The 16,704-nt window shown below is 41.5% G+C and overlaps 1 protein-coding gene across 2 annotated transcripts; it reads right to left on the bottom strand.

Moving 5' to 3' along the window:
• Positions 1 to 12,039: 12,039 nt before the first annotated feature.
• Positions 12,040 to 16,109, bottom strand: si:ch73-196l6.5 (riboflavin transporter 2). 2 transcript variants are annotated; one of them, XM_056583092.1, is made up of 4 exons: positions 16,097 to 16,109; positions 13,545 to 14,594; positions 13,132 to 13,255; positions 12,040 to 12,631 (listed from the first exon to the last, which is right to left on the bottom strand). In XM_056583092.1, the coding sequence occupies exons 2-4, from the start codon at positions 14,552 to 14,554 to the stop codon at positions 12,422 to 12,424; spliced, it is 1,344 nt and encodes a 447-aa protein (XP_056439067.1). In that variant the 5' UTR covers positions 14,555 to 14,594; positions 16,097 to 16,109; the 3' UTR covers positions 12,040 to 12,421. The 2 variants fall into 2 exon arrangements, with proteins under 2 accessions (XP_056439067.1, XP_056439066.1); XM_056583091.1 differs by lacking the exon at positions 16,097 to 16,109 and adding an exon at positions 14,700 to 14,777.
• Positions 16,110 to 16,704: the final 595 nt, after the last annotated feature.

A 16,704-nucleotide genomic window follows, 5' to 3' on the forward strand; every position in this document is an offset into this window, starting at 1 on the left:
AAAAATATCATGTACTCATTCTCTTTTTAGGAGGTGATTACTCAAAGTCTATGCATAATAGCAGTATTCTGGCGCTGTCACACCAAAATTGTGCCGGGGGCGAAAATGTTACCGCCTACGTAATCGAAACATTACTTCATCTTTCGACGCGATTGTCCGTTGCCAGGCAGGTTTCAAAAAACGATCGCGCTCATCAAGACGAAATAACATAATACAGATAAGACTTGTTTTAACTTTATATTTGTATTGCATTTAATTGTTTAATCAAATTTAGCTAGTAAACTGATTGTTTAAAGTGTATCGTAGTTTATATTTGTATTGTATTTAATTGTTTAATCGAATTGAGCAAGTAAACTGAGTGTTTAAAGTGTATTGTAGTTTATATTTGTATTGTATTAAATTGTTTAATCGAATTTAGCTGATAAACTGAGTGTTTAAAGTGTATCGTAGTTTATATTTGTATTGTATTTAATTGTTTAATCGAATTTAGCTAGTAAACTGAGTGTTTAAAGTGTATCGTAGTCTAGCTAGCTTGTGTTCATTTAATTTAGATAATAGACGTCATCGTTCGAATTGCCAGGCAGGTTTGGAGTTTTCGGTAAAATCTTTGCCAATAAACATAGGCTACTCCAGTACAGTACTAGAGTGTAGAGCGCTACTAATAAAAAATATATACACTGCCGTTTAAAATTTTGCGGTCACCCAGACAATTTCATGTTTTCCATGAAAACTCACACTTTTAACATTTAACTTAGTTAAATGCTAAATTAACATTTAATTTAGCATTTAACACGATTAGCTTAACTATGTACAATTAGAACCCAGGAGTGATGGTTGTTTGAGATGGAACTCTGTAGTGTGCATCTATGTCGATATTCGATTAAAAATCTGCCGTTTCCAGATTGAATAGTCATTTACAACATTAACAATGTCTAGACTATATTTCTGATAAATGTAATTTTATTTTCATTGGAAGAAAAAACAGCTCTTTTTTAAAAAATGACATTTCTAAGTGACCGCAAAATTTTGAAGAGTATTGTATATTTAGTATCATTAAAGAATTATTTTATTTATAAAAAGGTACTAGAAAATTCTCTGTCTAACTCCAATAGCTCACTCAGTGAAAGAGTGTAAAGAAACAGAAGAGGTTCTGCCGTACTCAAGGCCAGTGGAGAGAGACTGATGTAATGCAGAATTTAAATAGGGCAGTAAAAACATTGGCAGTATTTACACCCGTTTAACACTAGGCTACAACAACAATCACATTAGTTACCAAATTATGTGTTATGTTATCACATTATGTTATGCAATATTATAAACGTATGTTTCTACGGGCAATCATTTTTCCACCATAAAAAAGAAATAAATAATACGTAAAGAGCAATCAAACAGACCAGTAGCAGGCAGAGCTAGGTATTGGAATTGTTGGTGTTAATATGGTTCTGTTGATGTACTTTTTTGAATTGCGTGTTATTTTTATTTAATCGTTGCCAATGGCTTTTCATTTTGAAAAGCCATGAACATTTTGATACATTGATGGGTTATATTTGTTTTATTTTAGACGTCTAATACGTAGGCCTACATGGCATTCAATCATCATCACACATGATTTATCATTGTTTAAAAGTGGTCACAATCTTTACTTCACTTTAAGAACAATTCGCTGTGATACCTACATTGAATATCCCGCCATTATTCCCCCGCTTTAACGTTGTCAATCGATAAATGGACATTAACAGTGGTTATCAGCGGGCCAGCATGGTGCCTATCTACCTGCTAGTCCAATGATATTGATAACCTTCGAAGCAGGGGGTTCATTTATAGTCACTGATGATGGGTCCAGAAGCATCAGTAGATGTATGTACACAGTAAGTGATTTATTTATTATTTATTTATATCATTTATATTTATCTATCAGACCATAAAGACATCAAGGCCTATCCAATGAGATTCTTCTAGCTGGGTTTGATGTGTCTCTAATAATAATAATAATAATCTCTGCAGTCCTGCAGGATCGTGTGACGGTCGTCCTGCCTGACTGAACACCTGTTGTTTTGACAGGCCTTTGGTGGAACCACATCAGAGGCCCCAGAGAGTTGTTAGAAGCGTACATCTTATTTGTACGACGTGATTTGTAATGATTGAGTGTCCCACAGACACTTTAAGCAAATAAGTAAGGGTTCACAAACTTGCTATAAAATCACAGGACCGAGGCAATTATCTTGGCCATATAGCATCAACCACCGGTACCTGGTAAGTGTTGTGATTGATACTGTTACGTTAGCTATGGTGTTAATTTATGTTACTGAATAGGGATGTATAAATAGTACCAACTTAAGAAACCACGGTTTTCCTTCTAAAATAGCCTAATTGTATATGGTTTCTAATATTTTCAGCCCAGAACAATCGAAAGAGATGGAGAACACGACTTACATGTTTTCCAATGGCAAGGAATCTGCCGAAAATAATGGGACAGTCATTTGCGCGGGCAATATATATAAGTCTTATCTCGCAATAACTGACATTCTTATTATTTTGATTGGACAACCTGTGATTGCAAAACTGCTGTGGACCGCCTTTCACTCAAAGAAGAATGATATCCTCAACATCAATTTGGCTCTCTTTCACAACATCCAATACCTGCTAACCGCTATACACGTGTGTATCATTTATTTAAACAGGGAACTCAATTCACAAATAGTTTCTTTCATTACTGTGTATCTTCTCATAGGAGGGCCGATGACTTTATCCTTCATCTGTTTGGAGCGGTACATTGCTGTGATCCATCCCACCTTCTACCCACTGTTGAAAAAGTACAGATGGAGAGAGGGTTGTGTGCTCTCGATGTGGTGTATTGTGTTGCCCACTGCCACGATTAAAGCTTTTTCAGATAGATTGAATATCGAAAGTAATGTCATACCCTTCATGGTGTCCACCATACTATGCCTCGTGGCAATTGAAATGGCATGGGTCAACATCGGCATTCTGAAAGCCCTCAGAACTTCGGGGCCTGCGACTCATAAATTGCATCCTGCCAAAAAGCGAGCTTCTCAAACTGTGTGTGGCATTGCGTTCATTGCAATGATATGTTACACTCCAGTGGGTGTATGTGTTTTTGTCAGATTTATTATCGGACTCGATTCAACTTGTTTTTTAGTTCCTGCCGTCATATTACTGGTGTCTGTTGCTAGTGTTGCGCATCCCATATTTTACCTGTCAACTGCAGGGAACCTGCCTTGCCGAAGATCGTCACCGACTCAGTAGAAACACTGCTTACTGCTAACGATATATTCTCTATAAAGAGCAGAGCATACTGCTCCTGTGAAACACAATTCATGTACAATTCATTCAAAGTTTATAGGTTTAAACCTTATCATTGGCAAATTGAGAGATCCAATGGAAGCTGTCATGTGAGTGTTTTTGTTTTGTATAATATTAGAATATCACGTAGGCCTATGCCCGGATGTCCCAAAATGCATGATGTGAAAAGAGCTAAAAAGGGTTGTGTTGGTAAGATGTATAACACGTTATGTGACATTTCTGCATTAAAATGTCTGAAAACGACTAATCCTTTGTAATACAATTTTTTTTGTTGTGTGAGTTCAATTTTCTAATTTCCAACAATGTTAAATTCAAAGAGAATGCCGTAGTTTCCTTCATAGTAACGACCAGTTACATTCGGCAGCAGGTCAATGACGGGGTGCTTTGTATGTCTCCTGCTGTATAGTCCCGGATGCAGGGCCGTAGCACCAAATTCTGGGCCCTGTATACAGGAGGTACTGATGGGCCCCCCCGATTTATTTCCCCGGGGGGGGTAAAATTGTTGTCGGGGGGGGGGGGGGGAGAAACGAATGTTGACGGGTGGTGGGGAAAGATTGTTGACGGGGGGGAGGCGTGACCTGGCAAATGTCCACTGAGCGCGTGTGCGCGGGCTCCTGCCGCTAGGGGGTGGTAGAAAAATCTATAGGAATATATATTTTTTCTTTTTTACATTCCCATGAGCCCCCCTCTGCCTTGGGCTCCCCCAAGCCTGTCCACCTTGCCCCCCCAGTCCAGCGGCCCTGCCCGGAAGACGTACAATAGGCAATGTAATGTAATGACCAACATTAGTTCTATCGGGAGATGTGCCGCTGCCGACCGTCTCCTCGGCAGCGGCACACAGCTGGACACACAGGACTCATACTGTCATCTGACATGTCTAGATTGCCACGTAAGATCGCTGTAATTCAAGGTGTTAATATCTGTTGAATATCGAATGGCTTTCTAGATTTTTCACGGTCTTTTAAAGACCCAGACGCAGACAATCGAGACCTATTTTGTTTCCATATGGTTGATAACGCTGGAATAGCCTCAGCTTGGATCTGGTGAAGGGCAAAAAAACGTTCATGACCGTACGTCAAAAAGGCTGAGGAGTTATGAGTTTTTGAAGTTTAATTGATCGCTATAGCGCCCCCTATGGTCCATGGAGTTTAGCTAGGTTAACCTTGAACTATGCTTCTTTAAGTAGACATGGTTTGGTGAGTATTGACTCAAGGTAACCCCCACCTTTGGCAACTAACATTGATTGGGCTAATTTGGACATCCAGCCACCATTTTGTTACAGGTTCTGGGTTTCCTAGGAACATTTTCTCAACATGAGGAGAGACAGGATTTAATGATTATAGATGAAAGGCGTCAGGAAATATGGCCGTCCAAAGTTAGCATTTTCAGTTAATTGTTAAAGCAACCCCAAAGGCCCAATCTGGTTACAATTTTGAGAGATTCCTCTTGACGCTTGTTCCTTTGACTACACCAAGTTTGATTATAATGGGGTCAAGTTTTGGCCTTAAGTTCAATTTCTAAGATTTTGAGCCTCCGGCAGCCATGTTGTTTTGTTAATCGAGTTCATCTTAGTTGAGCAGCTATAACTTTGGTCCCCAACAATCACTAATCAGTCCCTAACCCTAACACTAACGATTACAATAGGTTGCCTCACACATTGTGCTTGGCCTCCTAATAATAATAATCTCTGCAGTCCTGCAGGATCGTGCAACGGTCGTCCAGCCTGACTGAACACCTGTTGTTTTGACAGGCCTTTGGCTGAACCACATCAGAGGCCCCAGAGAGTTGTTAGAAGCATTCGTCTTATTTGCACGACGTGATTTGTATTGATTGAGTGTCCCACAAACATATTAGGTAAATAAGTAAGGTTTCATCAACTTGCTATAAAATCACAGGACCAAGGCCTTTATCTTGGCTTTATAGCAACAACCACGATACCTGGTAAGTATTCTGATTGAAACTGTTATCTTGTTATGGTGTTCATTTATGTTATTGAATAGGGATGCATACATAGAACCAACCTAAGAAACCACCGTTTTCCTTATAAAATAGCCTAATTGTATATGGTTTCTAATATTTTCAGCCCAAAACAATCAAAAGAGATGGAAAATACGACAAACATGATTTCCAATGGCACAGAATCTGCCGGAAATAATGGGACAATCTTTTGCGCAAACGAAAAATGTCAAACTTACATCACAATAAGTGAAATTCTTAGTATTTTCATTGGACAACCTGTGATTGCAAAAATGCTGTGGACCGCCTTTCACTCAAAGAAGAAGGATATCCTCAACATCAATTTGGCTCTTTTTCACAACATCCAATACCTGCTAACCGCTATACACGTGTGTATCATTTATTTAAACAAGGAACTCAATTCACAAATTGTTTCTTTCATAACTGTGTATCTTCTCTTAGGAGGGCCGATGAATTTATCCTTCATCTGTTTAGAAAGGTACATTGCTGTGATCTATCCCACCTTCTACCCACTGTTAAAAAAGTACAAATGTAGGGAGGGTTGTGCGCTGTCCATGTGGTTTCTAGTTCTGCCCACTGCCACGATTAATGCTTTTTCGTATGGATTGAATATCAAAAGTTATGTCATACCCTCTATGGTGTACACCGTACTGTGCCTCATAGCAATTGAAATGGCATGGGTCAACCTCGCCATTCTGAAGGCCCTCAGGACTTCAGGGCCTGCGACTCATAAATTACATCCTGCCAGAAAGCGAGCTTTTCGAACTGTGCGTGGCATTGTGTTGATTGCAATGATGTGTTACACTCCATTGGGTGTGGGTTTTTTATTCTTTTTTTTCTCCGGACCTGATTCAACTTGTTTATTAGTTCCTGCCATCATATTACTGGTGTCTGTTGCTAGTGTTGCGCATCCCATATTTTACCTGTCAACTACAGGGAACCTGCCTTGCCGAAGATCGTCAGCGACTCAGTAGAAACACTGCTTACTGCTAACGATATATTTTCTATAAATAGCTGAGCAAACTGCCCCTTTGAAACACAATTCATGTACAATTCATTTATAGCTTATAGGTTTAAACCTTAACATTTGGAAATTTAGAGAACCAATGGAAGCGGTCATGTGAGTATTTTTGTTTTGTATAATATTATAATATCCCGTAGGCCTATGCCCGGACATCCCAAAATGCGTTGTACGAAAATAACTCAAATGTGTTGTAAGATGTATGACATAATATGAAACATTTCTGCATTAAAATATCGGAAAATGACTAGTCCTTTGTTCTACCTTTGTTTTGTTGTTGTGTGAGTTGAATTTTTCTAATTTCCAACAATGTTCATACACAGAAAATGCAGTAGTTTCCTTCATAGTAACGACCTGTTACATTCGGCAGAATGTCAATGACGGGGTGCTTTGTATTTTGCCTGTTGGAGAGGCCCGGATGTACAATAGGTAATGTAAAGTAATGACCAACATTGGCTCTATAGTGAGGAGTACTGCTGCTGACCGTCTCCTCGGCAGGAATACACTGCTGGACACACAGGACTCATACTGTCATCTTTCGCGCCTAGTTCGCCACGTAAGACCGCTGTAATACAGAGTGTGTACATCTGTTAAATATCCAATAGTTTACTCGATTTTTCACAGCCTTTTTAAAGACTGTGACACAGACCGATAAAGACCCAGACGCAGACGATTAAGACCTTTTTTGTTTTCCATATCGTTGACAACGCTGGATTAGCCTCAGCTTGGATCTGGTGATGGGGGAACAAACTTTCATTACTGTCTGTACATCAAAAAGATGTGGAGTTATGAGTCTTTGGAGTTTAATTTATTGCTGTATCACCTCCTATGGTCAATTTTGGATGGGGTTTTGCCTCGTTAACCTATGCTTATTTAAGTAGACCAAGTTTGGTGAGGATTGACTCAAGGTAGCCCCGCCTCTGGCACCTAACATTTCTTTTGGCTTATTTGGACGTCCAGCTGCCGTTTTGATACAGGTTCTGGGTTTCCTAGGAACACTTGCTCAACACGAGGCGAGACGTAAGTCTACAGGATTTAATGACTGTAGTGAAGGTGAAAGGGTCAGGAAATATGGCCGTCCAAAGTTTGCATTTTCAGTTTATTGTTATAGCGCCCCCTATTGCCCGATCTAGATAACATTTGGAGAGGTCCCTCTTGACTCATGTGCCTTTGACTGCACCAAGTTCGATTATGATCGGGTAAAATTTTTGCCGTTAAGTTCAATTTGGATGATTATGAGCCTACGGCAGCCATATTGTTTCGTCAATCGAGTTCATCATCTACTTGAGCAGTTATAACTTTGGTCCCCAACAATCACTAATCACTCCCTAACCCTAACCCTAACCCTAACAATAACGATTACAATAGGTTGCCTCACACATTGTGCTTGGCCTCCTAATAATAATAATCTCTGCAGTCCTGCAGGATCGTGCGACGGTCGTCCAGCCTGACTGAACACCTGTTGTTTTGACAGGCCTTTGGTTGAACCACATCAGAGGCCCCAGAGAGTTGTTAGAAGCATTCGTCTTATTTGCACGACGTGATTTGTATTGATTGAGTGTCCCACAAACATATTAGGTAAATAAGTAAGGTTTCATCAACTTGCTATAAAATCACAGGACCAAGGCCTTTATCTTGGCTTTATAGCAACAACCACGATACCTGGTAAGTATTCTGATTGAAAAGGTTATCTTGTTATGGTGTTCATTTATGTTATTGAATAGGGATGCATACATAGTACCAACCTAAGAAACCACAGTTTTCCTTATAAAATAGCCTAATTGTATATGGTTTCTAATATTTTCAGCCCAAAACAATCAAAAGAGATGGAAAATACGACAAACATGATTTCCAATGGCACAGAATCTGCCGGAAATAATGGGACAATCTTTTGCGCAAACGAAAAATGTCAAACTTACATCACAATAAGTGAAATTCTTAGTATTTTCATTGGACAACCTGTGATTGCAAAAATGCTGTGGACCGCCTTTCACTCAAAGAAGAAGGATATCCTCAACATCAATTTGGCTCTTTTTCACAACATCCAATACCTGCTAACCACTTTACACGTGTGTTTAATTTATTTAAACTGGGAATTTAAATCACGAATAGTTTATTTCATAACTGTGTATCTTCTCATAGGAGGGCCGATGAATTTAGCCTTCATCTGTTGGGAACGATACATTGCTGTGGTCCATCCCACCTTCTATCCACTGTTGAAAAAGTACAGATGTAGGGAGGGTTGTGCGCTGTCCATGTGGATTGTAGTGCTGCCCACTGCCACGATTAATGCTTTTTCGTATGGATTGAATATCAAAAGTTATGTCATACCCTCTATGGTGTACACCGCACTGTGCCTCATTGCAATTGAAATGGCATGGGTCAACATCGCCATTCTGAAGGCCCTCAGGACTTCAGGGCCTGCGACTCATAAATTACATCCTGCCAGAAAGCGAGCTTTTCGAACTGTGTTTGGCATTGTGTTGATTGCAATGATATGTTACACTCCATTGGGTGTGGGTTTTTTATTCTTTTTTTTCTCCGGACCTGATTCAACTTGTTTATTAGTTCCTGCCATCATATTACTGGTGTCTGTTGCTAGTGTTGCGCATCCCATATTTTACCTGTCAACAACAGGGAACCTGCCTTGCCGAAGATCGTCAGCGACTCAGTAACAACACTGCTTACTGCTAACGATATATTTTCTATAAATAGCTGAGCAAACTGCCCCTTTGAAACACAATTCATGTACAATTCATTTATAGCTTATAGGTTTAAACCTTAACATTTGGAAATTTAGAGAACCAATGGAAGCGGTCATGTGAGTATTTTTGTTTTGTATAATATTATAATATCACGTAGGCCTATGCCCAGATTTCCCAAAATGCGTTGTACGAAAATAACTCAAATGTGTTGTAAGATGTATGACATAACATGAAACATTTCTGCATTAAAATATCGGAAAATTACTAGTCCTTTGTTCTACCTTTGTTTTGTTGTTGTGTGAGTTGAATTTTTCTAATTTCCAACATTGTTCATACACAGAAAATGCCGTAGTTTCCTTCATAGTAACGACCTGTTACATTCGGCAGAATGTCAATGACGGGGTGCTTTGTATTTTGCCTGTTGGAGAGGCCCGGATGTACAATAGGTAATGTAAAGTAATGACCAACATTGGCTCTATAGTGAGGAGTTGTGCTGCTGACCGTCTCCTCGGCAGGAATACACTGCTGGACACACAGGACTCATACTGTCATCTTAAGCGTCTAGATCGCTGTAGTTCAGAGTGTGAATATCTGTTGAATATCCAATATCTTTCTAACTTAACAAATTTACATCACTTGTGACCCTTCTGTCAGCTAGCACCAATTATGTTGGAAACAATATAAGTGTGAAGTAATATTTTAAATTTAGGGTAGTCGACTCATCTAATTCTGGGAGTTATTGTTATATTACTTATGCAATTTCATTTAAATTAATTTACATAACGTGACTAAACGTAACCTGAATACAATGATAAAACATTGACCTGTCCGTGAACATGAGTTCGGTCTGAGTCATGTCAGATACCTTTTCACAGCCAATGGTGGTAAGGACAACAACTTCAATTATGTTTGAACCGGCCGGATCCTGTCGGGAGAGAGACGGAAGATACGTCTAAACGCGGATAATGGTGAAAATACAATTTCCTTTATAACTTTTGGATTTCTATCACATTTATTTTTTATAACTGACTGTTATTATCTCAACCAACGGAGCTCGCATTCACTTTGCTCTGAATGCATTATCTTTTGCAGGTTGTATTTAACTTACATGCCACAGGGGCCATTAGTGAGACAGAATATATTTATATATACATATATATATATAATATATATATATATATATATATATATACATATATATAGCAAAGCAGAACTTGTAGCCAGCTTATTTAAGCTGTTTAACAGTTCATGTTAAGGTCTCTCTCTCTCTCTCTCTCTCTCTCTCTCTCTCTCTCTCTCTCTCTCTCTCTCTCTCTCTCTCTCTCTCTCTCTCTCTCTCTATTTCTCTCTCTCTCTCTCTCGCTCTTTCTCTCTCTGTCTAGTCCTATTTGACTAAACACCTGCCGTTTCGATAAGCCTTTTGTAGGGCCACAGTATCACCTATCAATTGTTCATTTTTCCGATGCCTGAGTTACACCTTCCATATATATATACGCCTTGTATGTAAATCTCACTTGTTAAAGCACAACTTGAAGTGGTTTGTTTTGTTTGATTGTCCCACAGTCACTAGCCTGTAGGTAAATGGGTGAGCTGTGATCCACTTGCTATAAAATCATAGGACTGACTGGAACCTTCAGGAAACTTCGCCAATAGACCCAACCACCGTTACCTGGTAAGCAAAACATTCATTCATAAATATAGTCATTATGTTAGTTATGACCATGAATCAGCCCTCAACTGTTTTGGCCTATCCCTGACTTGTGTGCGGTTTCTAATATTTTTTAGCCCCACAATCTGGAGTTGGAGGACATGGAAGACTTATTTGACAACGAGACAGTTAAAAATAATGAAACTGACCTTTGTAGGAGCTACCACTTAGTTGTTATCACAACGCTTGATATTTCTACTGTTCTCATTGGACTACCGGTGATTGCAAAGCTGCTGTGGACGACCTTCCGCTCAAAGAAGACCGATGTCCTCAATATCAATTTGGCATGTTTTCACACCCTTCAAAACATGCTTTCCCTGTTACAAATAATTTTAATTTTGATTAACATTGATGACCATACCAAAATTACTAGGTTTTTATTTGTGTATGTACTCATAGGAGGGCCAATGAATCTATCCTTCATCTGTTTGGAGCGGTACATTGCTGTGATCCATCCCACCTTCTACCCACTGTTGAAGAAGTACAGATGCAGGGAGGGTTGTTCGCTGTTGGTGTGGCTTTTGGCGGTGCCTCCTAGCCTAATGAAAGCCCTTTCTGAGGACCTCCATACTTCAATGGAACAGGGGTCAATGGACATTGTAGCGTACACCATGTTGTGCCTTGTGGTGATTGTAATGTTATGGTCCAACATCGCCATTCTCAACGCTCTCAAAAACTCGCCGTCCTCCACTGATAAACAACATCCTGTCAAAAAGAGAGCTTTTCAAACAGTCCGAGCGATATTCATCGCGTCGTTTCTGTGTTACATCCCAGCGGGTATAATGGTTAGGTATAAGACCGTAGCGCGAGACTCCTCTTGTATAATTGCTCCTTTCTGTATATTCCTCATCTCTATCGCTAGTGTGGTGCATCCCATGTTTTACCTGTCAGCTACAGGGCAGCTGTTTCCAAGTTTAACACCGACAAAGTGAGATAGGCCTATTTATCTTTATATCTGAAATGGAGGTTATTCCTCCTCCATCCTTCTTAGTTTTAGTCAATCTTTTATTTTACCTTTTCAGAATACATTGTTTTGTTTATTCACGTTTTCTTGCCAACATCGCCCGGTTCCTCCTTTGAGAGTGATTGATCGCCCACCGTAACCATCCTGTTGAAACAGGTTAGACTTGGTTTACTTTAATTTGCCCATTGAAGGGGTAGACCAAATGCCAGATATTCCCTTTTATACATTATTTTTCCTCACAATTCTTTCTGCGAGGACGTCTATAACGAATGCCATATGAAGATTATTTTCACCCAAAATTGGCGCATTATAAAAAATACACAAAAAAGTACGTTGTGTACACAATATTTATGCATGTTTAATGTTTTTGGAATAAAGTCTAAGGTGTTCAAAAGTTTAAAGTAATTTATTTACAGTCACTTACATTTCTATTTACACATTTCTTGTCAATTGACATTGACACTTACAGGTAAACATTTTGGAAGCTGTCTTTGTGCTGGTAGGCTCGTACTCTCCTGTGCAACTAGAGCCTATGATCAATTGTACTGTTTCATTTAGCCACTGATATGCCCCTCTCTTCCTGTAGTCAAATATTAGTCTGCTGACCAGACCGAGGGGTCTTGACATTTTATATAGCCTTAGGCTTAGTAGGCCAATGGCCATTCATTCCAACATGTGTGGTTTCCATTGCTGTTGGCTGGGTTTTCCACAATAAATTCCTTTAATCACGGGCATTTTGAATTGCATGGGTCCCCAGAAGAAAATAAGCTATACACGCTGACTAAAGGAAACATTGTGACGGCCCCTAACAAGGAACCCAACTGCACTACAGCGCCGCACCACACGAGGGCGCTGTGTCCTTCGTCGCGCAGGATCACCCCAATGATCACTTTTACATAGGACAGAGTGAGAACAAAAACAATCCAGGCACACACCTGTTGAGCAGAAAACAAGATGGGTGAACCTCATTGCATGCGTACATTCAAATGCGATGGAAATAATGGCTCTCAATCGAAATGCTGTAATAGCAGGTTATGCCATATTTTCCATAAACAATATACGGTAACATGTGAAGGTATTTAAATACTGGTGATTCTGGTTAACCGGCATATTTGATTAAAGAAAACAGCACAGAAATCACAGTTTTACACTGCTAAAGCATTAATCAGAAAATAATTAACTTATGACCCCTATTTCACCACCAGGTACGAGGTTGATTAGTTATTGGATAAAGCCTCTCCTATCTGGGAGCGTCCACCCAGATGTAGGATGAAGCGATTCAGCCTCCCAGTTGGTTCAGTCCATCAGGTTGGTCATCTATCCATCCTACACCTGGGAGAACGCTCCCACTTATGATGTCCCCCGGGGAACGCTGACCCATCAGCCATCACCCAGCAACAGAGTACAAGAGGCCCTGAAACAGCGTCAGACTCACGATGAGGACCACTCCCGAGGTGTCGTGGACCAGCAGTGGACAGGGACTCAGTGCAGCCATGCTCACGATGTACGCTGCAACACCGGTGCCCAAACACGTAAGCACTCCCATCGACAGCAGCGACCTACGTGTGCAGAAACAAACATCTCATTTGCTGTTTGCGTTCTCTCGGATTGATTCGTCATTACACACAGTAATCGTTGTGTTGACACCAGTGTGTGATGTGGTTTAGCGATTACAAGCCATTTCAAAATCAACACTATGGTGAACTGACACGTTTTTGATGTGCGTCCATATTCTGAAGCCAGTCGCATGATGGTTCAGCCTACCAGTTAATCGTCCACTAGATAGGCTGGTACTAGGGTAATCTACCTATCAGGTTCCTGCAGAACCACAAGTGGATCTGGCTCTACCTTATCGGGATGAAAACGGCGATGAAGCAGGCCAGCGGGTTGGCCACGGCGGCCATGGTGGCGGACAGGTGATAGGCTTTGTTCCCGTAGGGCAGGCACGAGTAGGACTGCACGGACGGCACCACCACGTTGGTCAGGGCGTTGACCCATGCAAGGATGCCAAAGATATACAGCACCTCCCTCGTGCTGTAGGCCCCCGTGCCGAAGCCGCTCCTGGGCTCAGCGTTGACCACTCTGAACGGATCCGTCCTCACGGCGCCCTTCTCGGAAGCCTGTGACCGGCCGTGGGTGGCCTTGACGCCATTTGTGTAGTCGCCGTTGCGGCGTTCCCGGGCCACGGCCGGGTGGTGGTTGAGGAGCAGGAACGCCGCCAGGCACACCAGCATCATGGCGCTCAGGAAGTAGAAGAAAACCTCCGGCGAGAAGTTGGCCGGCTGATACCGGGCCTCCAGCTCGGTGGCGGTGGTGGCGGCGGTTCGGTTGGGCGCCCACGCGGCGGCGGTGACGTTGACGCAGTCCACAACCCCGACCCCCTGCACCAGGGCCACCAGTGCCGGTAGCAAGCCGCTCAGGCCCTCACCGATGTAGTACGTGGTGAGGTACTGCGGCTTGAGGCGCATCATGAAGGGCAGGAAGGTGACGGAGGAGGTGCAGTCCACGGTGGACAGGAAGAAGGTGAGCACCAGCAGAGCCACGCTGCGCGGGGCGCCCGCCACCACCGTGGTCTCCTTCCAGAAGAGGGCCAGCAGGAGGGAGGCCACGGTGCCCAGGCCGATGATGAAGTAGATGACGGCCTTCTCGTTGAGCTTCCCCGGCTGGAAGCGGTGCATGAGGGTGACGAAGAGGGGCCCCACGTTGGCCATCTGGATGAGCACCGACAGGTAGGAGGGCAGGTACCAACCCTCGGGGATCTGGGGCACCAGCAGGGGCAGCTCCACCCACAGACCGTTGATGGACACCCAGGAGCCCATGCCCAGCAGGCAGGCCAGTATGTGGGTGAACAGGGACATGCTGAAGGAAAAAGGTCCCTTCGAGTGAAGCACAACTTTCCTAAAAGATTGGAGGAAAAGACATTTTGTTCGTTGGGGGTTGAGGGCATCTTGCCAAATGATGCATAAGGGTACACCTGCGGACACTGGGGATTGAATCTAGTACCTTTTTGCTGGGAGTAGGGAACCGGAACCATCAGGCTTTCCTGCATAATACTATGCATGTGTCCATGGTACCCCAGGCTGCACAAGGATTGCGGTGAGGAAAGGCCGGTTCTCAGTAGTAGTGTGTCTACTTGCGGATTTGCCAGCTTACAAGTCTTATTCTCCGAAGGCCGAACTCCCAAAATTGGACTTTGTATTCAGAAACGTCTTTCATGGTCTTTCAGTGATCTGCTGTTACATAAGCCTAAATGTGGAACTGCTTATTTTCAGTAATTGGCAATTATCGTTATAAGCTTGAATAACAAATGACTGGTTGGGGTGCCCTGGTAGCTAACCGGCTAGAGCATTACCCGGGTTAATGGTATGCATCAAGCGCACCATTAAAGGCTTAGTCCTTTTGGCAGTGCTGCGGGTTCGATTCCTGCCCATGGTCCTTGCCTGCATGTACTCCCATACCTTCCAGTCTAACTCACTTTATCTTGAATGATTAAAGCGTAAAGAAATGCAAAAAGATAAAGAGAAAATTACAAAAGAATGATCTGACTTAAAAGTTCTTAAGAAACAATATACATATGGCTGACAACCTCAAGGAAAGCAAAGTAAACATTATCAAAATGTGACCCATCAACAAACTCAAGTTAATATGTAAGCAAACAATTGTATAAAAGGGTGTTTCCTCTTTCTCTAAATGATTAATTGTGCTGTCGAGTTAAGATGTCCTACAGCCCGTGAATGAGGCTTTACAGTTACAGAAGAGGCGGAGACGTCGTGATCCACCAACTCTTCTAACTGAATAATACTATAGGGTTTCGGATTGGTTTACGTGTGATGCAAAATCCGAAAAGTCTTTAATGACAAACCATATATTTGAACCAATGTAGACAAGACTTGGATTAAGATGGTTTCGTCCGTTTGGGAACCTTGCAAACTTTTGAAAAGTTTATAGCCGTCTGCTATGCCGGGGTAATGTTCAGCAGTGTTATACAACCTAAGAACACTTCTGAGCAGGCATTGTTTGTGGAAATCATGAAGGAAATCATGCTGTGAGAGCTTTTGAAAACACTATTATGTCACAGCTCGGAAATCATAGCATGCACATCTGGCAATGGAACGTGAAAAAAATATATGAAAAGAAAGGGTTTTTAACCTTTAAGTGCGCAAAATTGTCAATTTAAAATGTTCTATTTAAATGTTATATTTGTGTCCCACTAAAAATAGTATTGTGAATTTCAAAAACTCTTCTTGCAAAGGATTAGCAGGTTGCAACACAGCATCTATCAACTTCCATATTAACATTTATACCATGTGATACCTGGGGTGCGCTTCTGTGACGTTATAATCACAGAAACGTCAAGTTAAAAAAAACAAGACAGTATCTCTTGTCGGGCAAACACTCACCGTGGCTCGACAGAAGCTCAGCAAACCGACATCTAAAATCACATTCCCCCGGACTCTGAGCCAAGTTTATAACGGTGAGGGAGGGGGGGACTATGATCAACCAACCATGACACAGGTCTGCAATATGCCCTCCCTCCTTTGACAAGCAGAGAGACACACATCACATGTTGTGATTCGTAACCAGCTTCTTTGTTTTTTTAACAAAAACCCATCTTTGACTAGTCAAAGGTTTATAGCATCTGGAGGTTTTCTTGGACCCCCCCCTCCCCAGGCCAGTCATGGGAGCAGAGGCTTAAAGTTTTCAGTTACCCTTTCCTGTATACGTACTACGTACATCAGATATAAACCAAACAAGTTGTTTCTGTTGTGGTGTGGGCTTTTGGAAAAATAATACATTTGTATTATCTATGTGATGCCTGCAAGAGGGAATCACAAGATGGAGAGGCCTCCATCTTTTATGTAGCATTTTTATTTTATTTTATTAAAAACTAGAATGTAGTTAACAGAGTGGATTAATACTGAAATTCTTCTATATGGGTAAAAAACAAAATCATAGCTTAACTTGAGTTAATGGCCTGAAAAATATAGTACGATTGAGTAGATACCTT

Source organism: Gadus chalcogrammus, chromosome 22, assembly GCF_026213295.1.
Source record: "Gadus chalcogrammus isolate NIFS_2021 chromosome 22, NIFS_Gcha_1.0, whole genome shotgun sequence".
NCBI lineage: Eukaryota > Metazoa > Chordata > Actinopteri > Gadiformes > Gadidae > Gadus > Gadus chalcogrammus.

What these genes read in the sequence shown, in the direction of transcription:
- si:ch73-196l6.5 (XM_056583092.1), bottom strand. Translation starts at nt 14,554, where the DNA reads ATGTCCCTGTTCACCCACATACTGGCCTGCCTGCTGGGCATGGGCTCC. An exon ending in GCCGTTTTCATCCCGATAAG is followed by an intron (nt 13,256 to 13,544) that starts GTAGAGCCAGAT and finishes CTGCACACGTAG; the next exon opens with GTCGCTGCTGTCGATGGGAG. An exon ending in CCTCGGGAGTGGTCCTCATC is followed by an intron (nt 12,632 to 13,131) that starts GTGAGTCTGACG and finishes TCTGCTCAACAG; the next exon opens with GTGTGTGCCTGGATTGTTTT.